The sequence below is a fragment of the Tachysurus fulvidraco genome, chromosome 22 (assembly GCF_022655615.1).
Source record: "Tachysurus fulvidraco isolate hzauxx_2018 chromosome 22, HZAU_PFXX_2.0, whole genome shotgun sequence".
NCBI lineage: Eukaryota > Metazoa > Chordata > Actinopteri > Siluriformes > Bagridae > Tachysurus > Tachysurus fulvidraco.
This window is the reverse complement of record NC_062539.1, coordinates 6,573,442-6,600,941: the sequence shown is the minus strand read 5'-3', so window position 1 is coordinate 6,600,941 and position 27,500 is coordinate 6,573,442. Positions and strand designations below refer to the sequence as shown.

The window sequence follows — 27,500 nt, the reverse complement described above, 5'->3', positions numbered from 1 at the left end:
AAATATCATTTATGACAAAGCAAGGAGAGTGAGTTAGCCACTGTGGCAGGGCTTCCAGACCATCGCAATGTTAGCAGAGACATGACTCAGGACTAGTGATCCGAATACAAATAAACACATATTGTGTTCTAAATAGATTTTAATACAAGACACACTTTTTTTTATATATTTCAGAAAGCTTGCCGAAAAGTTTAAATGGGATTTTTGCTTCTATGTGGGCACAAGATTCACAGACGAAGCTCCTAGGACACATGAATAAACATGATGTGTGCTGTATGTACTTACAGAATCCTTTATAATTCCCTAGTCAGGGTCAAGGGTTTAAATTGTGTTATGGGGCATTTACATTTTAAGAAATAGAACCAACTAAATTTCTTAGAAAATATTGTAGGCTGGTGCAAGTGGGATTAGTAAACACATGGCATTTATGACCCGGATTGATGTGGCTGAGGATGAGAAACTGTCATAGCTTAGACCACACCCACTTATGATTTAACTCGAAATCGAGATACAGACAGAGATATTTGGACTAATCAAATAGAAGGTACCGAGTCGTGTGTGTGTGTGTGTGTGTGTGTGTGTGTGTGTGTGTGTGTTTCCTGATGTTAAGGGCTTCCTCAAATAAAAAAAACTTGCTAAAAACAATGCTTTATTTTGTATTATATTCAGTATTGCAAAGCTGCACTGTAATCTAATCTAATCGTATTTAAATGATGATATACTTACAATATTTTATGGCATTTCTTATATTGTTAAGGGTGAGATTTAGTTTGTGGTTATGGGATGGTTTTGTTACAGTATATTCAATCTGAATCAATGTCTGTGTGTGTGTGTGTGTGTGTGTGTGTGTGTGTGTGTGTGTGTGTGTGTGTGTGTGTGTGTGTGTAGACGATAAGTCCCTACACGTCCTGAGAAGTCCTGGATCACAATAGACAATACAAAGAATTTTTGCTCGTTCCCCTGTGCTGGAGGTGCCCTTGTAAAAGCTTTGCTGCATTGATCCTAGTTTTCAATGGTAGCATTTTAAATGTAGCTATAAGCTGTTGTTGAAGGGAGAAGGCAGAAAGAGGAGTTAATCCTGAGGTGTAAGGATACGTTTAGACTCAAGACGGTGTGGGCATGTTTGCATATGAATGATCACACTGTCCTCAATACAAGAATAATAATATACACAGATCTGCCATAACATTAAAACCATCTGCCTAATAATGCAAAGCAGCTCTGAGACATTAAGGCATGGACTCTACAAGACCTCTGAAGGTGTGCTGGTACCAAGATGTTAGCAGCAGATCCAGCAGTCCTGTATGTTGCAATAAGGGCTGTCCATGGATTGGATTTGTTTTGTCCAGATGCTTGATGATACTGAGATCTCACAGATCTCAAACTCTAGTAGCATTATCCTACTGCAATTAGATAATATGGTTGCTATGAAGAGGTGTTCTTGGTCTGCAACAATGTTTAGGTAGGTGGGGACCCACATTTTTCCAGCACAATATTACCCGGAGGATCACATAGTTTCCTCGAGTTTGCCTTCTTCCAATAGTGCATCCTGGTGCAGTCTACATGATGGTAAAACATAACAAGATTCATCAGACCAGGCACCTTCTTCCATTGGTCCATACAGTAGTCCAGTTCTGATGCTCACCTGCCCATTGCTTTCAGATATAGACAGGGGTCCAACTATTCTTCAGATGCAATGCACTGTGTTTTACTGACACCTTTCTATGATATCCAGCTTTCACTTCAGCAGTTTGTCTGTAGGATCAGAGGTTGGACTAGACAGGCGAAGCGTTTTCTCACTAAATGCATCAATGAACATGTGTAACATATTACTGATCACATCAGCATGACCCTGAGCTGAATAAAGCTGTTACCGAAGATAAATAAATGAATGAATGCCAGACAACAAATCTGTCCATTATTCTTCATTTGGCACACTTTTCCTTTACAAAATGAAAAACTATAATCATTTCTTTTAAATCATTTTTTCACACAAGGGTTTTTGCCTGATCATATACAGTAGTGAGAGAAACACAGATTCAGATCCAGAGCATTTTGTCAGTTTCCTATTACATAATGGCAACAGTACGGCAAAAGCTAGAAGATCTGATTACCTTTTAACATTTCCATTTCTGAGAATTTGTAATGATTGTATAGAAGTTCATTCATTCATTCATTCATTCATTCATTCATTCATTCATTCATTCATTCATTCATTCATTTTCTACCGCTTGTCCGAAACTTCTCGGGTCACGGGGAGCCTGTGCCTATCTCAGGCGTCATTGGGGATCAAGGCAGGATACACTCTGGACGAAGTGCCAACCCATCGCAGGGCACACACACACACACACTCTCATTCACTCACACAATCACACACTACGGACAATTTTTTCAGAGATTGTATAGAAGTTAATCACTATTTTTTAGCTCGGACTATATGCCCCTGTTTGTACTTTGAAAATGAGAATAATCAAAATCATGCTTAGCTGTGGAAATCCCAGACTTCTGAACACACTGTGCTGTTCTGCATTGTCCTGTGGAAATCATACATAATGAGCAGCCACAATGGCCATGTGAAGCAATTAGTGACTGTGTAACAGTGGCTGGTGATTGCTAATTCACTGAAAATGGACTGCTGGCTGGTAAAGTGGGGTTAAAATCATATAGTGTGCACTTGGATTATATTAAAGTCCCTGTGAGTTCCTCTGAGCTAAAGGTGCCCTTGTTCCATTGATTGTAATAGTTTTCAAAGGCAACACTTTAGTTACAATACCTTCAGCAGCCTATAATTGGCCCTGTTGCTTTACCATTTTTGGCGTAAGTGTGTGGCGTTTAAATGTGAATTAGAAGATATAACACCCGATTTTGGTTCTGCTGGTCGTTAACGGAGATTGTGTCATAACCACGTTTCAAAGAGCGAATAAAGAAGGAAGTAAAAGGGGTATAATTGGTCTGGCTACAGGGCTGTCTACCTTTGACAAAAACTGACATCCGTATATGGTTTTAGATTTCAGATTTTTGAAATCTAAATGTTTTAATGTTATATATTTTATGTTAATAAATGTCTTATCATGAAATATTAGGGACCTTTGTGGAACTATTTTAAGTAAACTACACAGGATAGTAGGAGAACATGAAACTGAATACTGATTTATTTCTATCCCACACTATCCCCAATCCTACAGACCCAAGGTTTGAGCTCTATTTTAACTGTTTTTTTTTCTTCCAAAATGAAATACAGTCTTGTGTATTGAACACGAATGAGACACATTATGTAAATGACACATAAGGCCTTTAGAGGAGGAAAACAATTGGACAGACTAACACACCATCCAATGAAATTTCACAAAAGAACATAAAAACAATTACACACACGCACACACACACACACACACACACACACACACACACACACACACACACACACACACACACACACACACACACAGCATATAGACAAAACAAATCTTCATATTTTGGCTATTTGGATGTAAGATCAAATAATGCTTATAGTATAAGAATAGAAGCAGAGACACTGACAGCCCAAGATCTTAAGATATACCAAGAGGCTTTTCCAACCCTGACTGACCCTTACACACACACACACACACACACACACACACACACACACACACACACACACACACACACACACACACACACACACACACACACACAGAATTTAATAGGACAGGAGGGAACTATATTCTTTCTCCTTTTCCATTAATAAGCACATGGCTAGGCAGTACAGTATATTATTCCCACAGTCACTATAAAACATTTTACAGGCTGCTGCTACTGTACATTAAGCTTCTGTTTCTCTTCAGGCTAACCTTCAAGCTAACACAGACAGAACAAGGATAGCAGACCAAACACCCAAACATACATCAGGAATATTACAACAAGAGGAGAATTTGCATAATATGTACGTTATCACAGGTGGGACAAAAGGGAATGTCCAAGCTGCCATTTTCTTTTGGAAGCATATTTACTAATCTTTTTTTTATTCATTGTCAATTGATAAAAAGGTTTCAACAAGCACATACTGGATTCAGTTTATTTCTGGGGAAGAATCCGATTTTATTGGGTGTATAGTGTATTGTATAGTGTAGTGAATAGGAAGCCACTCAGAATTCAACATGCAGGAGCTAAAAAATTACATTTCTGATTTTTTATATTTTATTTTTTAATAATCACTTTTTCTGGGCATGAGACAGGTATTCACTGTGAAAGCAGGGCAGTTTTTATGTTTTGTGGTGCATGGATAGCGTAGCACAACTGCTAATGTGTACTTTGTATGAAATGATTAGTTAATGAATATTCAAATAAATTCAAAGATTGATCTGTTCAAGAAAATACAAAAAGAAACATTTTTTATTGCAATCTGTCAACCTGAACATTGACAAACACCAACCTGCTTTTGCTTCTCTCTCTCTTTCTCTCTCATTCACACGCTTACACTCACACTCTTACGCACACAAACATGCAACCCCCCCTCCTCACAGAGACGGAACAGCAAAAGAAAGGAGAGAAAATTGATGATCTTGGCAAGAGTCCCTGCTATTTTATTGATCACGCTTTGTGCACCGAGAAGTCGTCTTTCCTCATATTCTCTGCACTCATCCCTCTCGTATATTTAACAAAAGCAGGCAGGGCTGTGAAATCCCAGGCTCCAGTCACACTCTCTCCTCTAATGACTTTTTAATTTACTGTCTAATGGTAATGCACTTGGCAGGGCCAGGATGTGGCCTACACACACTTCTTCACTCAATAATGCAATCGCTTTAGTCAAAATGAAATCCCACAACAGCCATCATAAAGAGAGAGAGAGAGAGAGAGAGAGAGAGAGAAAGAGAGAGAGAGAGAGAGAGAGAGAGAGAGAGAGAATGGGATAAAGGGAAGGTGAGAGAGGGTGGGAAGGAGGGGGGTATGCAATGAAGAGAAAGTGAGTTTGTGAGATGAAGCGAAGAAGTGCACGAGCAAGAGAGGCTGCAGGCGAGAGAGAATGAGTGAGTCAGACACTGAGTGAAAGAAAACATGAGCGAACGGAATAAGATCACTTAGGTTAAGGCTAATATCAAGAATGAAACCACATATAAAAGTGTGAGTGGAGAAAAAGGGAGAGTGAGGGAAAGAGGGTGTTGAACGTCGAGAAAGTATATACAGTATGTGTGTAGAGAGAAAGAAAGAGAGAGAGAGAGAGAAAGAGAGAATATATATAGAACAGGATCACTTAAGTCAAGGCTAAGATCAGGAATGAAAAATGTATAAAATAAAGACAGAAGAAGAGATTAGTTGAGGAAGAAGTAATAGATTTGGGCATACCTCCACGACTCTCGCTGTCGGCTGGTTTAACCTGAATAGGCCGTGTCATCTGTAAGACGAGAGAGGAAGAGAGAGAGAAAGAGAGAGAGAGAGAGAGAGAGAGAGAGAGAGAGAGAGAGAGAGAGAGAGAGAGAGAGAGAGAGAGAGAAGTTAATTTTGGTGTGGAAAAATAAACCATTTTTTGATCATTGTTTTTTGTATGCAGATCATTTTAACATCAACTAACAATTATATATACAGAGAAAGAGAGCTGGATACAGTTGCTTATATAAATACATACTGTCCTGTCTCCGCCCCTTTCTCATCATTGGATGGTCCCCCTAATGTCTCTGTTACCCTAATGTCTCTGTTCCTCTTTGAGAAGTCTTGCCGTGTTTCGCACAGTTCCAAGCAATATTTCCTTATTTATTACCTTCCTCCTTTCCAACTCTTGGCTGTGTCCTTGGTTATGAATATGGATTTCCCTGTGTTGTTATTGCAGGGACCCTCTCTATGTATTGACCCTCTCTATTGTCAATGACAATCTTTTTTTATGAAGTCCTATAATAAACAACATTCTTAGATTATGCATTCATAATCTCTGCTTTGGTAAAAAAAAAAGTCTCCCAGATCACAGAGGCAAAATATTGGCAAAATATGAACCATAATAGTATATACTATACATTTTATGAGATTGGAATATATAACATGACTAAAATGCTCTTCATTTTAAATGAAATATATAACTGGAAGCTCTGAAAGTTTTGATAGTCATGTAAACTGTCAAATTGGAAAAATGTATAGTTGTATAGTGAGCAATAATAATAATAATAAAAAACATATGGATTACAAACCAATATGGCAGCTATATACAGTACATACAGTAAACAGTGAAAGTGATGTGACATACGGCTAAGTACGGTGACCCATACTCAGAATTTGTTCTCTACGTTTAACCCATCCAAAGTGCACACACTCAGCAGTGAACACACACACACACACCGTGAACACACACCCGGAGCAGTGGGCAGCCATTTATGCTGCGGCGCCCCCGGAGCCGTTGGGGGGGTCGGTGCCTTGCTCAAGGGCACCTCAGTCGTGGCCGGCCCGAGACTCGAACCCACAACCTTAGGGTTAAAAGTCAGACTCTCTAAACATTAGGCCACGACTTCCCCACTAAACCTCACTAAACCAGTTCCACATGTTAATTATGTCCCTTTGGACCCTCAGCTAATGGTTTAAGGCATGGAGAGTGAAAGTACTGCCTTATGTATGCTGAACAGGTCTGTACCAGCACAAGTGGTACACAATAAATATGGCAATCATAGTATGTGCTTTTTATGACCACTTATTATTCATAGGGAGTCCCACACTTCTTCAGTTAAACACAAACCAGACTTAAAAACACCTTTCTCCTTGATAGGCCATGTCATGGGGTAGATTCATCTACACTAATCACTTAAAAAGTCTCTTTGGATATTAATTTTCCACTTAAAAGTGTGGCTATTTCCCCCAACTCTAAAACACCTCTGACTTCAGACAACAAGAACATGAGAGTTTGGGTTAGATCAAATAAATCAGCAAAAATCAGCATGTCAAGGTGCTTGCAGGGATGAGCACAAATTATAGACTCGTCAATCAAGATGTCACCACCACCGCTTTTTCAAAACTTTCATCTTCATGCACCAGCAAGATTTCTACCAGATCTAACCAGTGAAGCATATTCAAGCTCTGTGACTGACTGGAAGCTGGAATCTAGCTCAGACGTCATGTTTGTTTTGGAACACTTACTTAATAACCCAGTCACTTTCTGACGCTTATGTCCTGCCTACACAAAAGCCAAGAAGAAAGTAGTCAGATCCAAAGGTAATATCTTTTGACACGACATGATTAGTCTGGGTCTAGGACACATCTAAGCATTAGAAACAGCACCATTAACTCCATAAACTCCCAGGACAGATTGTCAGGGCAATAATCTAGACATTCCTTACTTTCATAATTACATATTCTGAAGTCAATTGAGCATTCAGAGTAATAAGTTGTGAGTTATGTAGGTCTGAAAGGATTAACTCAATGTGGTAAGATTGTGGACTTTGTCTCGTCTTTGTGTACAGATATATCTACACAGTACAGTGCTCGACAAAACACAAACAGCCCCCCTGACTGTGCCATGTTCCCATCAACGACTACTACTCCATCATTTTCTCTCTCCAATTACCTTCTGTTTGATCGCTCTCCTGCTTTTTTGTCATTTTGGTGGATGATTTCTTTTCTCCACTCTCACTAGGTTGTTTTTTGTTGCGCACAGAGGCATGAAGTCACCCTTTATATGGTGAATAAGGAGTGTGTGCTGTGAAGCGGAGAGCAAGAGGAAAAAAGTCGTGGAAGATGCATTTGCATTTGTTTACACTCCGATATGGTTGAGGAGATGGAATTGGGTATGGAACGGCTTGCTTCTCACGCATCTAATACCCAACGAGGATTTTTTTTTTTTTTTTTTTTTAATTCTTACAACTTGAATCCAGTCAAATGTAATATTCTAATTGGGGTGTGCAGGTGGGATTCGATTCATCGGAGGCCTCACGTGTGTACGAGGGGAAATTGCACTGCCTGTTTTGCAGAATTCAACCACAGGAGCGTGAGCGTGCAAAAGAGGTAGAGAAATAGAGATGAAATAGAGGGAGACAAGAGAGAGAACGGAGAGAACAGCGGGTGAGATCCGCACTCGCCCATAGCGCCATTGCGATGATGAAATGCTTCCCTGTAGTGAGCTGTCATGGTTCATGCCGCACAAGCACAACAGGAAGCGGCGGCTACGATGGGCTGCTACAGGAAGTTAGCAGCGGCGCTAACTGGAGCGTATCGCCCGTATCCAACACCCTCCCCCCCACCACGCACATCCAAACATGTCTAAATACACGCTTTAGGCTTTCAGACATAGCCTATGGTGCAGCTGGAACTGTTTGCAAAGAATCTTTTTCAACATGCCATGCTTTAGGATAGCACGGAACACACCGTCTCATCTCGCATGCCTATTCATTCCAAACACACTCTCAATTGATAGGCCCGAACAACTAGGAGGCAGAGTAGAGCCTTTCAAACAAGGCTTCTGAACAAAATAAATCCAAATCTCTTTTCCTTTATAATATCAAAAGCATGAATGCTTCCAGATAGATATATCTAACCAAAATGTATGCACAGAGCTCAAAGAGCTAAATGGATACTCGTAGGGCATCATTACCTTAGTTATTAGATAATATGATTATTCCCTCAAAGCTAATTATATGTATTTGTATAGACGATCTCAGAACCCAGAAATCTCATGATGCAATCTGACTGTGGTTCAGAGTGCAAGTCCGTTCAGCTTTAACACAGTAAATACTTTTTTATGCTGCCTGAATATTAGCATTCTGTCTGATTATTCGAGAAGCATAAACATCTCTCTTTTCCAAAGATTGACAAGAGAGTTTAAGGAAATTAAAATGCAATGCAAGACCATGATTGATTTCCAATGCATCAGCCATTTTTTCCTTAAAAAACTGGAAACAACAGAGGAATCTGGTTGTCAAGGGCTATTTGCCAATTGAAGCAATACACTCGTCTGAATTGAACCTGGGCAAAAAACAAGCAGAATGAAATAGGTCCCTAGTTACTCATGCCTTGATGCTACATGCAAACACTTATATTACTATTTGAAAACTGATCTCTGCTGCAAAAGCAGCTATCTACAAGTACACAACAGGCCTGAATCACTAAATACACACTCTTCCCCTGCACTCCAATCCTCCACAAGTGACATTTTCCAAGTTTAGTAAGGGTAAATACCAAAGTGCCTAAGGTTATGTTGGAGTGGTGTGGTAAAATAGTATTTCAACAAAACATCTTGTATTTAAAGGTCTTTCTACCATCAGCTACCTCAAAAAGCAGAACTTTTTAGCACACCGGTCTCTAGCTCTAATAAAACCATGCTCATCACACAACATCATCCCAGTGCCAATTTTATTGTCATTTTCTTCTTCACTTATCCAAGCTCTTAGTGTGAGCACACGATAAGCTATAGGTATTGTTCATAGTAAAGACAGTTTAGGGACTTGCTCAAGGCCCCAACTGTGTTAGAATGGCAGTTCAGGGAGCTGAACTCTCAATCCACCATCTGATAGCCAAGAGGCTTAACTGGTATGTCATCACTTCCCTTATCCCTATCATCCCCAAGAAAGGCCAGTTGAGTGGAATATAGGACACATTTTGTGGCAGTGTTCTAGTGGTCTAATTTGTTCGGATGAGGTCTTTGGCATCGTTCAATTGACATACAGTATGTAGAGTAGATAAGAGCCAACTCTAGTCCATTACTCAGGATGTGAAGTCAGATCCATAACCGAATGCAAGTCTGATTGAAAGCTAAGGTATAAAGTCAGTGTATATAATGTATTTTGGAAAATATGTTGAAAAAAAAAAGTGTATAATTCTTGCTGCACCAGAGACGCTCAAGGCTTATTGAAGTATATCAAATTATCATAAATGTTCCAAATCCATATCAACATGTTTCACCACCACAAGGTAAATACTAGGTCCAAGCTTAAAATGATGTACAAGTTTATAATGATGCTCTTTGGCAGTAATCAATTTGCTCTAGCTGAAAAAAGCTCTCTGCACAAATTGTACATTATCTCATGATCCCTTGTGCTATTATAAACAGTGTATTGCAGCAAAATTGGCCATGTTTGGTGATTACAGACCATACACTCTACCAATCATATTATAATCCAATTAATAAACCAATTAAAAAATGCATTTAGTGTATAGTTCGACCTTTTACTCTGCACATATTAGACAGAGCTGTTTTGCTTACCTACTGTGGTGTAGATGTATGTTAAGCCTATGTTAAAACTCTTTTATGTTATTTTAATAGTGCAACAGTTCCATTTTTAAGCTAAAAGTATATTATTAGATTATTGAAATTGGAGTTCCAAAAGCAGTTTTGCTCAAAGGGCACGTTCACACTGCAAGACTTGATGCACAATTCGGATATTTTGCTTGGATCTGATTTTTTTGTTTGATTGTTCATGTTACCTTTTAAAATGTGGCCTATATCAGATACCAGTGTGAACTGTTTGCTGTTTCGAACTGACCCGCATGCGCAAACGAACAATAACAATGACGTCACACACAGCACGCCGTTGCGCTAAAAAGTTGGCGAGGTTATGGAGGAAGTAATCATTTTCGCTTTTCTTTCAAAATGTTTGTGTAATGGCAGCCGTAACATTAGTATTTTTGCCTGAATTGAAGTATCTCCCCATAAATTAATTAGGTCTAAAACCTCACTCTCCCTCCACTGACTTGCTCCATCACTGTTTGTTACTCGCCGGTGCATAATTGTGACGAATGTCGATGTACGGTAGATTGACGTAAAAGTCGTATCAAATCCGCCTTGGTTGTTCACACCGCGGCCACATTGGAAAAAATCTGATTTGGGTCTGATTCAGGACTGCATATGGAAGTGGTCTAAATCTGATTTGAAAAAATCAGATCTGGGCCAGATTTGAGTGTTCACACTACTCCTGAAGAAGTCTGACCTGGTCACTTGACCCCCAAAAAATCAGATTTGGGCCACTTTTACCTGCAGTGTGAACGTGGCCAAATAGTAATCTGACATCCTACTCCCTAAAAAGTTGTTTCTAAACTGGAACAAAGCTGAATTGGTGCCACTATTACACCTAGTCATTAAATTTAGAGTAGAATCAGACGTCTTGAAGAGAGAAGATCCCCAAACTGTGCCGAGATCTGGACTTGTACACACATCTACTTATATTCCACAGCGAACAGGCCATAAGGACCTGAGTGTGTAACGTCTCAGATACAGTTTGTAACACACATTTCATGATAATCGGGAAGATAATAAGGCTGTCATAATGACAAATTAGCCACCTGCCGGAAGACACAAATTTATGCACAAAACACATAAATCTTTACGAGCTGTGCGATTACTCTAATGTGTCTTGCATTGCACTCATGGCTATTTGTTGTAACTAATGATAGAAAGCAGACTTCATTTGGGCAAAAACACTGGCAAATATCTACAGTATACAGCTTTCCTCTCTGGAATGCTTCTAGTTCTTGTGTACAAGTCACACATATTGTTTCTGTATACAGAGGGCTGTATGATGAGGATGGATTACAGGTCCTGCGTGGGCCGTTTTATAGCTCGGGGTGTCCTTGGAGCACTGACCCATAATGCTCAGCGTGGGCAATAGGAGATCAAGGTCCTGTTCCTGATTTACACACCTTCAACAGCCAGGGCAAGACGATAACCAATTAGAAATTCCCTGCAGCTAGGAGTCTCAAAGCACACACTTGCACACACACATACATGCAGGATGCATTAGAAGGGATGTGTGTTTTGTGTCTGCATGTGTTTGTTGAAAGCCCAACAGAAGAGAACTGTGTAACAAAATAATACAGTCAGAAAGCTAGGATACATTACTAAACAATTCACAATTCATAATGGTCCCAAAGATTCTTTGAGATGCTAATGGTCAGTGACATTTAGCAGGAGAAGACTGAAGAAATATTTATCCTGTAACAATAATTTAACGTTATATGCTAAAAAAGATTTCATTCTTCACCTAATTAAAACTGAATAATAATCTTTACTTCTCGCTGCCAATATAAACCAGTATTGTATTGCTTCCATGCTACATTTTGGTTTAAATTGAGCTTCACTGTTCTTTAACATCCTTTAATTATTCACAGCACTGTGTAGAGACCATTTTGGTGATATGCAAGTTACTGTATAAAAAAAAACTTTGTATATAAACTATTAAAAAAATTTAAATAGATGATGAATTTAGATAGTGGTGAATTTTTGGAGAACACCTTCAAAACACCTTCATATGGAGGAAAGTCACTTAAGCTTTTGTGTGGGGGTGGGGGTGGGGGGTTAATAAAGAAAGCTTGCTGAAAGTAAATTGAAGATTAGTTATTAGCTAGAAGTCCACACGATTTGTCACGACTGTCTGCCGGAGTGTGTAGGATTGGTCAAAAGTGTCTGAAGCAAAAGGGATCAGAAAAAGGTGTCTACAGAAGCTGGAGGGATAACTCAAGGTCAGCAAAAGCAGGAACGTATTGGTCAGGGGTTGTAAGTAGGAACTGGTGGGATTCTTTAAGAATGTCTACAGGAGCGGCTGGGACTAGACAAAATTGTCTACAGGAGCGAGAGTGATTGGTCAAGCATGTCTGAAGCAGAGGGCAAGATTAGTCAAGGCCTTCTATAAGAGTTGGAAGAAATAGTCAAAAGTGTCTTCAGAAGCAGAAGGGATTCGTCACGTATAAGCAGGATTGGTAAAAATCATCTGTGATTAATCAGAATTCATTGCAGACATCACCAGTTTCCTTTCTTATCAATATACATAACTATCTGTAAATTTGGAACATAGAAAAAAACTAAATTGAGACCATTTTTCGACCACGTAAATCTCAGTACTGTTCTGGCCTAACATGAGCACACCCATGACTGCTGCTGATGAACGATAAAGCACAGCTTCAAAAGGTCAACCATTCACTCGTGGCCTTGTGCGGCCTACAGCCTCTGCTTGTTCCATGCGGCGCCACTAAGTAGAATTAATGGTCATATTGATCGCTCTGCCCACAACTCAAACTGCACAGAGCAGTGCAAGCTTTTTTTGGACCCAGTGCCTAAGTGCAGGACGACTTCAGACACTACATACACGATTACTGTATCACATGCACCACCCAGTATCCCTATTTAGACACTATTAAAGCTGTGATTGATTAATTAACAACATTGTTATGGCAGAATGCCAGTTCATTTTGTAATGGCATAAAAGCTTGGACATGTGTCAGAGATCTAAGCTTGTGGGGTGAAAGAACTCATTTGTTACACAACAGCAAATGAAATTCTTAAATAAATACTCAGCGGTTGAGCTGTCATGTTTCAAATGGAGTGTTTGGCCGTTATTGACCAGTAGGAAAGGTTATTAAACTCTGTGAAGTGGCCACCCGTTGCCTGTCGCCAGTCCTTTGAATTCGGATCTAATACAATTTTAGATTTGTTTGCTGTATGATTAATGTGACGCAGTGCCTTGAGGGGAAAGTGTTTCTTTTTTCTGTCTAGTGTCAAAAAACAGTGACAGCGTTGCATTTCTATAATCCAGGCCACACATACCACAAAACACTGAGCTAATGAGCACAGAGAGGGTGAAGGAGATAAAAGAAATGGAAGATAAAAATAAAAGAGAAAAGCTGCAGTGGGACATAAACCCCAAGCCATGTAGAAAAAGTGAAGAGGAAGACAAAGTTCTGAAGGTGAAAGTCTTTGTCTGATTTAACGGCAAATCTTACAGTCATGTTTTTACTGGCATTAGAGTAATACATGTGACTATATATTTTAGTGTCCTTTTATTTATTAATGATTATTTCACAGATTGCACCTTTCTCAAGCCGTTCTTGAAACAAAAGGTCTTTTAATTTATAGGATGATTTTTAGATTAACTGTTAACAGATTAACTGTGTTCTTATATATTTACACATTGAATTGGCAGAAACTTTTAATCCTTGATGGCTTTTTTTGCTGTCCTGGCGAGCCTTCCAAGGACTAGGTCAGAACCTTAACTACTGACTTACCACTGTTCCAAAGGCTCTAATTACAGATGTGTTATTGTCTGTTTGTGCTTCAGGATGGACAGTTTTATGTGTGATCTTCTAAAAAGGGCACCTTGCCTAATTACCACATATCTGGCACAATGCAAAACTAGATGCCTTCCAGCCAGCAAATAGATGGGCAGATCTGGGGTATTTTTTCATCCTGTTTGCTATTAGGGTTGTTCAAAAATATGTAAACTGGCCAATGTTGAAAAATTCATATTTAATTTTATAACACGGTAAAAAAAACCCTTCCAATACATTTAGAAATTTGAAAAAATGTTCGCTAAATCACAGTAATCTCCATTTTCACTTGTAGTCATGCAAAACATTAGTAAATATGTTCCATAATGTTATAGTATTTTAAAAACCATACACATTTGTGTATATGTATATTTATGCATATGTATATACATTATTTCTCCAGCTATATTTTCATATTTTATATATATATTTTTTATATAGTTTTCTTATATAGTTTATACTTTTTTATTTATCTATCTCCTTTTGGATTATTTTTTATGCTAAACTGCATTCCTTTTTATTCTTATATACCGGACAGTTGCATAAAGCATTTCACTGCATGTCGTACCTTGTATGTATGTCTATGTGACAAATAAAATTTGATTTGATTTGATACTGATTATTCATTTAATTACATATTCATATTTATCCCTGTCAGGTTAAAAAAATCACAAGCATGTTATTGGCAAGACTTCGCAATGAAATAATTTTCTTTGTGTTTTTTAGAGTTAAGAGTCAGGAATTGAAGCAGAAGTTGAATGACAGAGGTTTGAATAAAGATTCAGAAAAGCTTCTTCTATAGTAGGTTTTAGACATCCGAATAAACAAATAAGGGCACAATAAAATATATTCACATAACTCAAGGGTGGGTACTAATAGGTGTGTTTTGTCACTGATGAAAAATAATTGATTATCTGATGTCACAAACATATCAGATCAGACACATAACTATAGTAACTATTAAATAAATATTTTAGGATTCATATGCGACTTTTAAAATAAACCAGACATAAACCAAGGAGTTTGTGGCGGTTGATGTAATATAAGAGAGCGAATGGTGGGGATTGTGTGTTTATATAGACCAAAAATCTCTTCTTTGTAGACTTACTTTTGACATCTCTCTCTCTTTCTCTATCTCTCATGGTCTGGGCTTGTGTGTTTGCATTAAACTGCAGCAGCTGTCAGAGAGGATTACAGTCTATTGGATGGGCCTGGTGCAGATATGACAGGCCTGATGGGGAAAGGACGTGTCTAATTCGGGCCAGATGAATATGACAGGTTGAGGATGGCAGGGTTATATACACACAAAAAGATAGGCGCCAATGTGTGAGTGTACAGTAAGCAAGGGAGGAATTACTCTCTCCCAAACAAACCCTTGTTTACGAGCCATGTTGTTTATGCTAAGCCTCATGAAGCCTTTGATGTAAAATTGCATTGTGGAGGGGGAACACTTCAGCTAACAACTTTAGTGTGAAAACAGGCGAGCAGAGCAGACACGCTTCCCACTTAAATGTTACCCTGATTGGTGCCACGTAGGAGTGTGACAAACAGCAAATGCCAGTGTCATGCTCTTTGCACTTATGGCTTCCTGTCAGCCAGGAAACGCATCATAAATGCATGCCAGGTGAGGTGTAATCTGAGTTCCAGAGTCACCTGCCACACTCTGAGTGTCCGACCATCAGAATTAATGAGGTCAGGGCCACATGACCGGCAACTCTCATTTATATGTAAATGATGGAGCTGTTGCTGCTGCAGCCCTCTCCTCCATCCCCTTACCTTCTCTCCCTAAAGTCCTTCTGACGGAAGTACTAACGCTAACACTAACTTCAAGTAAAAATGTGTCCCAGATTGTGTTCTTATGTGTTACTCTACACCAGGGGTGTAGATCTTATCCACAAAGGGCCGGTGTGGGTGCAGGTTTTCATACCAATCAAGCAATAGCCACATCTGATTCTACTTGTTTTGATCTTGGTTTTCTATAGACTCAGGTGTGGCTTCTGCTTGATTGGTCTGAAAAGCGACATCCACACGGGCCCTTTGCGGATAAGATCGAACACTCCTGGTTTACATTTTATTGTATAAATAGTGTGAGTACTGTGTTCACACTGAAAATGAATGCACTTAATAAACCATCTTGCCTTTATCACAATAGAGTATGTTTGTACACATGAATATACCAATGTGTATCATTTGCTTTGATACACATTGGTATATTTTCAGCAATTTAACAAACCATGACCATGACCAAATGTTAGTGTCTGAACAAAAAGTACTGAACAGATGAAGGTTTTCTCCCATGATATCCACAAAGCAATAACAGTGGTACATCCAAACCACCCAAGAGGAATAAGCTATTTAATCTAGTATTTAATGAAGGGTTGGTTAAAACACAGCCAAACCCCTGCTTTACAGTTCACATCCTATAAGTCTATAGGAATAACTCATGTTTCTCAGCAAAACAGCTTTTTTTAAGCATCAGAAAATGTTTTTTGTGTTTGGTTGAGTTTAAAATGCTTTTAAAGTTGGACTGATCGGAGACTTAGCTGAGCTTGGGCCGCTCACACCGCTGACCCCTGCTCTGTTGGAAGCGCTTTTCTCCACTTCTTCCTCACAACTGTTAAAATGCGTCCCCAAGGCTGAGTCGATGCGAGGAGAAGCGTGTACGTCTGTAAGAGTGGACGCATCTGTGTGTATAGGTCATATTGATTTTGGATACTGGTGAACAATGTTAGTGATCTCGGCAGAGTTTGTAAGCTTTATGTAGGAGGGAATCAGAGAGATGCTGGGAGTCAGGGGTTCAGAGAAATAAGTGCTCAGCTCCTGCTCTAATCTTCTATTACTTGTTAGACGAGAACTAAGTGTTCTAAAGCTCAATTTAAACCGATTACAAGGACTTAATTTGTGTTGTATTAAAGTGTGTTACAAAAATTGCTCCATACATTCTGGTAGTCTGAAGAGAAGAGAAGAGAAGAGAAGAGAAGAGAAGAGAAGAGAAGAAAAAAGAAGAGAAGAGAAGAGAAGAGAAGAGAAGAGAAGAGAATAGGAGAGGAGAGAATAGGAGAGGAGAGAAGAGAAGGTAAGAAAAGAGAAGAGAAGAGGAGAGAAGAGAAGAGGAGAGAAGAGAAGAGGAAAGGAGAAGAGAATGTTTAAAAAAGACAAAATCAGAGGAGAGAAGAGACAAGACAAGACAAGATGAAAAAAGACGAGAAGTAAAAAAAAAAGACAAAAGAAGAGAAAAGAAGGGTGGAGATGAAATGGAAAAAAGATGAGAGCTGAGACCTCTTACAATAAAGACCAGTGGGAGTTACAATACAAAAAGTGTGAAGAAGAGAGAAGAGAAAATAAGAGAAGAGAAGAGAAAATAAGAGAAGAGAATGAGATGAATAAAACAAAAAAAGAAGAAATACAGAAGAGAAAAATGTAAAAAAAAAAAAAAAAGGACAACAGAAGAGAAAAAAAGTTCAAAGATGAGTTGAGAATCAGAGAGAAGAGCTGAGACCCATCACAATACAGTCCATGTTCTCTTTCTTACAGCTTCTCACAGTATAATCCACAGTCTGACACACAGTAACTAACCACCCTGAACCCTACAATTAAACCTGCACAGTTATACAGTAACATAAAAGATAAAAGCAGCTTTGTTCCTCTTGAATTCTCTGCGATACAGGCCAACAGCCGCCAAGAGCTGTATCATTTCCTGTTGATTTGGTCTTCTGTAATTATGCACAGGCAGAATGGGTAGAGAACAGGGGCAGAATTATAGAGAAGCAGCTCTTAGTGTAATTATCAACTGGTGTAACTGGTGTTAATATGAGGAGGGTAAGAGCTGTGTGGTGGAAGGGGAAGGTCTCAGTGCCATCTCTCCGATTCTAACTAGTCCATCAGGAAAGGACATTGTGTTGTGTTGTGTTGTGTGGCTATGTTGAATGTTATTGTCTATAAATACACACACACACACACACACACACACACACACACACACACACACACACACACACACACACACACACACACACACACTCCGTTGTGTTCAATAAACACACTCTTAGAGCAGATCAAACTAAGAAAACAGAAAGAGACAGAAAGAGAATAGTAATTGGCTGTGTTTAAAATGTCCTACTTGTACACTATATTCTGCACTAAATACTATGCATTATCCCTATATATCTACTTGCTTGCAGTATAGTGTCTAGCGTGCTAAAATTGTGTGACTGTGTTGTCAGTTAAGCTCACTCATGGATGCAGTTACCTCAGAATTACCTCAGACAGTTTCACACACTTTGACCCAAAATCTGTGGTGGTGAAAGCCAAAAAATGATGCAATGAAGCAGCAAAGTCAGGCTTTAAGACATTTTAAACTGATTTAGCCTAAATTTAGGGTAAAATAAAAAAAGAAAAAGCAGGGCAATTAAAATACAGTATTGCTTTGATAGATAACATCTTTTGTTTATAAATGAACATTAAAATTAATATAAAAAAAGTTTTACAATTATTATTTGAGGCAAATACTTGAGCGAAAATGTTAGCCTAGCAATATCTAACAGACTAAACAAACAATTTAGCATTTGCTAATAATCGTATTAGCCTACTTAGCCTTATGGTATTTGCCTTAAATTAGGAGCAGAAGGACAGTGTAAACAGTTAGCATAAACAGCTACTTTTTCAAGCCATAGAGTTAGTTATGATTAAACTAGCATGATTTTTTAAGGCAAAATATTTATTAAATGTTATATAATCATAACATTAATATAACAGATTAAACTATTTATTAACTGTTGTCTGTTAGCATTATCTTATTCACTTAGTTTTGGTGTTTGAGTCTTTTTTAAAAAGGAGGATGTTGTACACTTAAAACTGACTTTAAAAAGCTGTACTTTTGATAAACAATTAGCAAAATATGCATGTTTAAATTACCTGTAAAATTTCTGTTTACATAACTTTGACAATTTTAGTGGCTACTGCACTATACACTATATTTTTCTGCCTTTCCGTCGGCTCTGTTGCATTCTAAGATGCTGCACTATTACACCATGAAGCATTGGCTGTATGGTTATAAATGTGATGTTTTGGCAAAAATTAGCATCAGCAGTATGTGTATATTATTAAGAAAACAGCTTTTCTATTGTCTCCTTTGATGCTTTCTGTCCAGCTCAGCCCATCACAGTCTTTTTAATATGACACTTCAGAGTGAAAATGGGAAGATGGAGAGACAGAGGAATGAGGGAAAAGAGGGAGAGTCAAGAGGATGGATCATTTTTAAAGAGTGCAATTCCACATTTAGAATCACAGGCTGAATGTGAGTGAGATGCTTAAAATGCTTGGCCACTTTAGAACCGCTCTATAGTTACTCTCGTCTCTGATTTTCCACTGACGTGAGATCAGTTGTGTCAAGTCTCCTGTAATTATTAAGAGAACGGTCCGAATGGGACTGAGTCAGTGCAGAGCACCAGACTAACTGTGTGAATTATTTCCTAGTATTGACCTAGCTGTCTGAGCCGCTCCTGCGTCTGAGGAATAAGAGGAATTGATAAAGCAGATTAGCATTGATGAAAGTCGCGGAACGTGATGCTTAACAGAGGAAATTAACAAACAAGACTTTTCTCTTATCACACACACTCAGTGAAGAGAGTCCAGACCCCCAGCATATCTCAGAATACAGCAGGATATGCTATACCTGTACATGCTAACATTTTGTCATTGCGACATTAATCCACATCAGTTGTATCGGTGCAGGATTTTGTACCAGAAGACATCAGATAAATGAAGCTATGTAAGGAATTTACACCATAAAGACACGCAGCTTAAAATGTTATTCTTTAAGCAGTCTTGGAACCGACTCTACCGATTCACAGCACTTTGAATGCTACAAATCAGAGTTGACTGGTTAATACTCTGAATCAAAATTCATTCAACTTTTAATATCAGTAAAGGACAAAAACAGTGAAGTGGAAAAAGGAGCAAAAAATTCAACTGTCATCTCAATACCGATTACCTGACAAGTGTGACTAAAGCTAAAATTACAGGCTAGTTAGAGACACTATGGATTGAAAGTGAATCAAAGGAGGAATGTGTGTGTGTGTGTGTGTGTGTGTGTGTGTGTGTGTGTGTGTGTGTGTGTGTGTGTGTGTGTGTGTGGGATGAAAGTATGAAGAAAGTCAGACTGACAGAGAAGGTCAAGCCTATCACACTTCACAGATAAAATCGCTGTCAAATTACTTGTACTGTCACACACACACACACACACACACACACACACACACACACACACACACACACACACACACACACACACACACACTCACTCACAAACACACATACTTATTCACACGCCCGCACACATTTACATTTACATTTACATTTACAGCATTTAACAGACACCCTTATCCAGAGTGACTTACACTTTATCTCATTTTTATACAAATTGAGGGTTAAAGATCTTGCTCAGGGACCCAGCAGTGGCATCTAGGTGGACGTAGGAATCAAACTCACAACCTTCCACTCAAACTGACACAGTGAACTACCTTTTCTTCTTCTTGTGTCCAGCTTAAAAATAAAATCATAGTTTTCTTGTGTCTCCCATAATGTCAAAACAAGGGGTCAAAGCTCAAAAATGTTAAGGTTAAACCACAAATGCACAAATGTTAGCACCTCTGTATATGTATATGTACATATATATGTATATGTATATGTACTGTATATAGCAGGGATGCAGAGGTTTAGTGTTTCCTGTGAGTGTGTTCCTTACAAACAGCACACATCCCAGAGGAAACATTAGCCATCTACCTGCCAGACTGATAGCTGTCATGTGGTTCAAGAAACTTAATTATCGGGTGGGAATTGGCTACAATGAAACTGTGAAGAAGAAAAAAAAGCTTCTAAGATGTAGCTAAAGAGGAGGAAACCTTTACAAGCACCAAAATTCAGCACAGGAAACAAAGTTCTATCTTGCCAGCACCGTGAACCATCAGTAAGGGTGGAAAGTAATGAGCTACATGAAATGCTGAATAATAACCCTATAAAAAGCCTATAAAAATATAATGCATTTAATGGCTAAAAGACAGCATTTAAAAACAATTCTAGAAGAAATACAGTACAAAATGTTTATTATACAAAGATTAATATTATGATCAAGCCTGTGACTGAGGCGGCTGTGATGAGGAAAAACTCCCTTATGGAAGAAGAAGAAAACTTGAGAGAAACCAGACTCAAAAGTGAACCTCGTCCTCATTTGGGTGAAACTAGAGGGTGTGATTATAAATTGTTATAAACACCAGAGAGTGTTATTATGAATAATGTCCTATCTATGGTCATGTACAGTCTGACAATTGTATATTGATTAGTAGGTGGTTGTCCTCATAGAATCACATGTAGTTGGAATCTCCTCTTTGACTGTCCGAAATCCTAATGAAGGAGAATCCTTCTAAAAATTTTACTTCTAAAAATGAAAATGAAAATAAAATAAAATATTTAAAATAATTACATTTTACATGACACTCCAAATGTGCATGACACTCCAAAGAGCTTCCTACCAAAAAGCTAATGCTTATACAGCAGTGTCTTCAATTATCTTCAAGGCATTTAACATCTCAGTGTTTATCCTGCATAACACATACAGGTTACCTATCAGCTAGTTCAGTAAGCTAGCCTAGCTATCCAGATGTCTGATGTTTTACATTATAAATGCCCTGTGTTAATCTTGTTCTTAAATCATAGTTTTAAATATATTTGCTGCTACAACTTGTAAATATGACTATATATATAATACACAAAGTGTTAGCTAAAAATGTAGATAGAAACATGTATGGATTAACATGAGCTTGCTAGCTAGCTAATGAACCTAGCCAACAAAAGAAACCCCTATGTCATTTGTCTAAACTAGCTGTCTGGGTAATATTAGCATGGCTAATTACGTTGGTTTCTAATTAGCTCTGCATTAAATTCAATTACTCAAGCAGTTTTTTTTTAACCGGATAAGATAACATTTACTTTTACTTGAGCAACTGTTTTTTCTTTAATTATATGAATTATTACTACAAAAGAGCAACACTTTTACTCAATTTATTATTATTATTATTCTTTTCTCTTAGCATTGTTTTACCTCATATCAACTGGTTTAGGAATATTCAGAATATACTCAAAAAATATTGAGTTTGTTAAGAGTTTAGCTAGAAAAAAGAAAAAGAAAGCAGGGGGTCGGAAGGTGTAGCATCAAACAGTCAGAGTTGTTTAGATGGCACTGGACAGAGGAAGGAGAAAGAGAGAGACAGAGAATGGTAGAAGAGAGGGAGATTTCCCGGGCTGAGTCAGCACCAGACTGACAGTTTGAATTATTCTCTGGTATTGACCCAGCTGTCTGGGTCGCTCCTGTATCTGAGGAATAAGTGTCTCTGATAAAACAGGTTAGCATCGATGAATCTGCAAGAAGTGGACACTTACGAGAGGAAATTAACGAGCAGCATTTTCACTTCACGGCTGAAAGAGCTTCACACGACACAACACGCACACGTTAGCACGTTAGCACTTTAGCGCTGTGAGGGTCAGATAGAGTGGGTGGCTAGCTGAGCCACAGCATGCTGGGCTCTCTCGGACTCAGAGTCTGTCATTAATACAGCAAAAAATCTGAGTCAGAATCCCATGAGATAAAAGTCAGAACTCCACAAGATAAAAAAATCCCATGAAATAAAACTGAAATGTTTCAGTTCATTTATGCAATATTTAGATCATTTTAACACGTATTTTCTTTTTCTTTTTTCCTGTTTATGGTATGTGTAGTGAAGTGTAATGTGGATGTCATTAAATTGGTAGTCATGAAAAAAAGGTGGCATGAAATGTAAATAAAGTCCCACAGATTTGTTTTTAATAGTAAGAGTATTTTTTAAAGCACTGATCTACCTTGGTGCCAAAAGTTCTAGTACTTACTTTGAACAAGAGCCTTCCCAAGGTTATAAAGCAAAAGTACACTACATATTGGTTATGTACAGTATATAAAAATAGATTTTATTCTCAGGCACAATTGCTGTGACTTCAGTTGATTGACTTCAGTAACATTCTTACATGAGCAAAAAGTGAAAAGCAAAAAGAAAAAAAATGAAAAGCAGTCAGTGAATATTTTTGAAATGAATTTGAATTTGAAATATTCAAATACAGTCAGTGAATACAGTCAGGCCAATGAACAAAGTCGGTAATGATAAGAAAAAAACAAAAAAAAAAAACAAGATGAAAATGAAAATATGAATCCAACTTTAAAGTTTCACTGAACCGAAACTCGTGAGCTGTCCTTTCTGGCGTCTTCTTGATTCAACACCCTGATTAGCTGACAAGTGTGACTAATGTTGAAATTACAGACTAGTTAGAAACATCGCAGACTTGAAAGTGAATCAGTGAATCAAATTGTGTGTGTGTGTGTGTGTGTGTGTGTGTGTGTGTGTGTGTGTGTGTGTGTGTGTGTGTGTGTGTGTGTGTGTGAGAGAGGGTGCGGAAAGTGACAGAAAAGGTCAAGCTTATCGAGCTTCACAAGAGAATCACAGTCAAATTACACGCACTGTCCTAGCCGTAGATTGGTGCAACACACACACATACACACAGTAATTAAATTGAATGAATAAGTGAAGGGATAAATCAGGGAGACAGTAATGAACAACGGGAAGTATGTAAACAAATAGTTCAGTATCTGAAGTCAGACTCTGACTTCACACACACACACACACACACACACACACACACACACACACACACACACACACACACACACACACACACACACACACAAAGCAGGTGATCTATACTCTACTGCACAGTCATTCAAACCCAGTCCCCCCCCCTTCACTTGTCATCAAGAGCCAAGACAATGACAGCAGATAAGAGGTGGAGGAAGGATGTGTAGATGGATGAAGAGAAAGCATTGAGCAGTAGGAGCTAGATTAAGGAGAAGTAGGGCACTTGAAGGGCTGCATGGTCCTTAATCGTCTCCACCACCACCCCTCCCTACCTCTCTCTGTACTAATGACTCCTGTAGTGGAGATTAAAGCTGAATAATAGATGGCTTGCAGCTGGGCCAAATATGAACACAGCAATAACCTGGGAAATGAGAGGGAGAGTGAAAAAAGGAACAGGCTATTTACACTCAGGACCAACAGGAACTTTCAAGGTTTCTCCGATCAGTCCCCGAGTATGAACGCTGCAACAGAAATCAATGGCTGGGTTCATCATTTATCTGAACATGGTCAAATTCCCCAAAATCCATCTCAGCATGAAGGTCATGGTTAAATGGTAGAACAAGCATCACATTGAACACTCACTGTACTAGATGAGATTATCTTAACTTTATGATGCTTTCGGGAAACTGAGCCTGTATACTTTCCATTATGTCTCGGCCATGATTGATTTCTGATGTGGTATAATATCATTAGAAATAGTGACTTTCCAGTGGACTTTACTAGCATGTACTTCACTAGAACAACTACTCTTTTGTTTCTTAAGCTAGAAAGTGGGCGGGCTTAGTTATATTTGACACTTTAACCTCACCCATCTTAAATGTAATGCTTTTTTTGTTTCTGTTTTTTTCTAGAAATTGATTGGTCTGGAGCCCAAATGCTGTTTGGGAGTTTTGCAAAGTAGGATGTCAATCAGGCTCATTTGAAAATTCTGATACACCTTGAGTCATTTTATGATAACATGATAAATGATAAATGACGTGCGTTAACCAAATGACTAAATCTATGGCATCCTATAGTCTGTGAAATTGTTTACATAGCTACACCGCAGTGTCTCATTTTTTTTTAAAAGGTGTTGATTAATTTCTCTAAGAAGCCACAGGTTTATATTAATGTCCTTGTTCTGCTTATTGCTGCCATAATGAGATCATTTGTATTACGGATGTTATAACTATAAATAGATAAAATGTACAAAGTGCTACTCTTTAATAAATAGATGAATTAATGAATAAAAGACCTTCAGGCTGATGGCAGAAAGTCTGGACTCCATAGCAGATTTTATTAGACAAGGACAGGCCATAAGAGGGCATCTGACTAACATGTAAAGTGACCAATCACAGTTCGCTTGGTTCCGTGTCATGTCCGTGAACAACAGACCTGCGTGCAACAATAAATCGTTCTTTTAAGGATTTGTTCAAATCATTTTGAATGTCCAGTGTTTAGCTGTTCCGCATAAGCACTCGTCATCACATATGTAAAGACGACGGCTTTCTCCTTCCGTGAGGGAAGCAAAGTGTCATGAAAGCTTTGTTTCCAGGTGAACTGTTAAAAATTTGGGACACACACGTCTCCTATAAATCTTGCCAGATCCAACCTTTAAGGTTTTCCAATTTTGTGTGCCACATGCAACAGATGTTTAGCTAACAGTTTGTACGTGTCACGCCTGAGGCTGAAACTAGGTACGAGGTAACGCTGGCCATTCCAGACATTACTTATGGTACTGTTAATAATGTTAAGTAAAGTAAACAACAAGCAAACTGCAGTGTCATCTGTAACCCTGATTCTTTCTATTTGGTGCTTTTACAAGCCTAACAAATAGAGCTAATTAAAGCAGCACTCCTATATCTATTATTAAACAAACTAAACCTCAGCCATGACAATAGAGTAGAAATAAGGGTGTTAGCATTTGGCCATGGAGCACTGTGATTAAAAAATTATGTTCACACTTGTTTGACTACGGGGTCAAACACTTGCTCAACTAAACTCATCTGTTTATTTCTTGCTTGTTTTCAAATTAAGGATTAGCTATGTGTGAAAAGGTCATTACATCAGTTAATGGCAACACCTTCACCAAGTGCCACTGATAAAATGACCCAGCATTAACCTCATCACCCTCTGCCTCAGAACTCAGCTCATTCAACACAGAAAGAGGACAAATAATCCACAATAATCACAAATTTAGTCACTGATCAATTATTCAGACTTTTTAAGGATCAAACTGGGCTTGCTAGGCTCTAATATCAATAACAGTAGCATCCATTATAATGATAATGATGATAATGATGATGATGTTTTTTTATTATTAGTAGTAGAAGTAGTATTAGCAGTAGCACTATTAGCAGTTAGTAATAGATTTAGTAGTATACTAATCACAATATTCCTAGTAATACTACAGTAATAGTAGCAGCAATGTTAAAAGTAGCAATACTAGTATTTATAGTATTACAAGTAATATTTCTAGTAGTGTGTTAATAGTAATATTCCTTGTAATACTAATAATAGTCAAAGCAGTAGAAGTTAGTGGTAGAAGTAGAAAAAAAAGGCATTCACAATTTTACAAGTAACAGTTCTAGTTGTATACTAATAGTCATACAACTAATAATACTACAATAACAGTTCTAGTAGTAACAGTTGTAGAAGTAATAACAAAATAATAGTAGTGTTTATAGTATTAGGAGAAATAGTTCCAGCAGAATGTGAACAATAATATACCTGGTAATATTACAGCAATAGTGGGATTAATGGTTGAGGTAGCAGAATACTATTAGTATAGTAAAAGTCCTGTAGTATATGAATAGGAATATACCTGGGAATATTGCAGCACAAGATATGGTAGTATTAGTGGTAGCCTAGTGGTTAAGGCGTTGTCTACTGATCAGAAGGTCATGAGTTCAAGTCCCAGGTCCAACAAATCTGCCACTGCTTGGCCCCTGAGCAAGGCCCTTAACCCTCAATTGCTTAGTTTTATAAAAAAAAAAAAACCCAACAACTGTAAGTCACTCTGGATAAGAGCGTCTGCTAATTTTCTGTAAAGAAGAAGTAGTAAAATACTTAAAATAAGTATTTATATGATTAGTAGTAATTGGTCAAGTTGTATACTAATGTCGATATACATAGCAATATTACAGTAACTGACTATTATAACTAATATATTATTATTATTATTATTGTTATTATTATTATTATTATTATTATTATAACAACAACAACAATAATAACAATAATATATTAGTTATAATAGTAGTAGTTGTAGAAGAAGTATAAATATAGGTAATAGTAATATACAAGCCTAAACATAATCCTTATTTATCTTGATTAATTAACTATACTATGTGCAATACACAACTAGACACACAATTCAACAATAGATAGATAAATAAAGACACATTAATAAATAAAGTTAAAAATTCACCTCAGTAAAAAAAATGAATAGGGAGATTGTGATTTTAATGCACTAGAGTCCATTTTTTTGAAGCTCACAATATTGCATTGAATCACACTTGTTTTCTCTATAAAAATATGTGAAATATATTTTATTGAATCTGGGATCTAGGGCTACACAATAAGTATTACACAATGTCACATGAATGTTACATGTGTTATGTCCTGACTAATTATAGTGCAGTATACTGTACACACTGTATTTTTACACATGTTCACATTTTACATCCTACTTTCTAAGAGAGTGCAGTTAAACTGATGTAACTTTGTCAGAGTTTTGTACGCTCGCATGAGCCAGTTATAGCATTAAAGCCTCAGGTTAGTGCTCACTGTCTGTCGAAAAGTTTCCCTGTTCACTTC

General features: G+C 37.9%; 1 protein-coding gene across 2 annotated transcripts in view; it reads right to left on the bottom strand.

The window, feature by feature from the left end:
• LOC113645218 (CUGBP Elav-like family member 5) overlaps nt 1-27,500 on the bottom strand; it is a 187,209-nt gene that overhangs the window by 96,722 nt on the left and 62,987 nt on the right. For both annotated transcript variants that reach the window (XM_027150709.2, XM_027150710.2), the window contains exon 3: nt 5,326-5,374. In XM_027150709.2, coding sequence (XP_027006510.1) covers nt 5,326-5,374 — 49 coding nt within the window. The remainder of the gene's footprint in view (nt 1-5,325; nt 5,375-27,500) is intronic.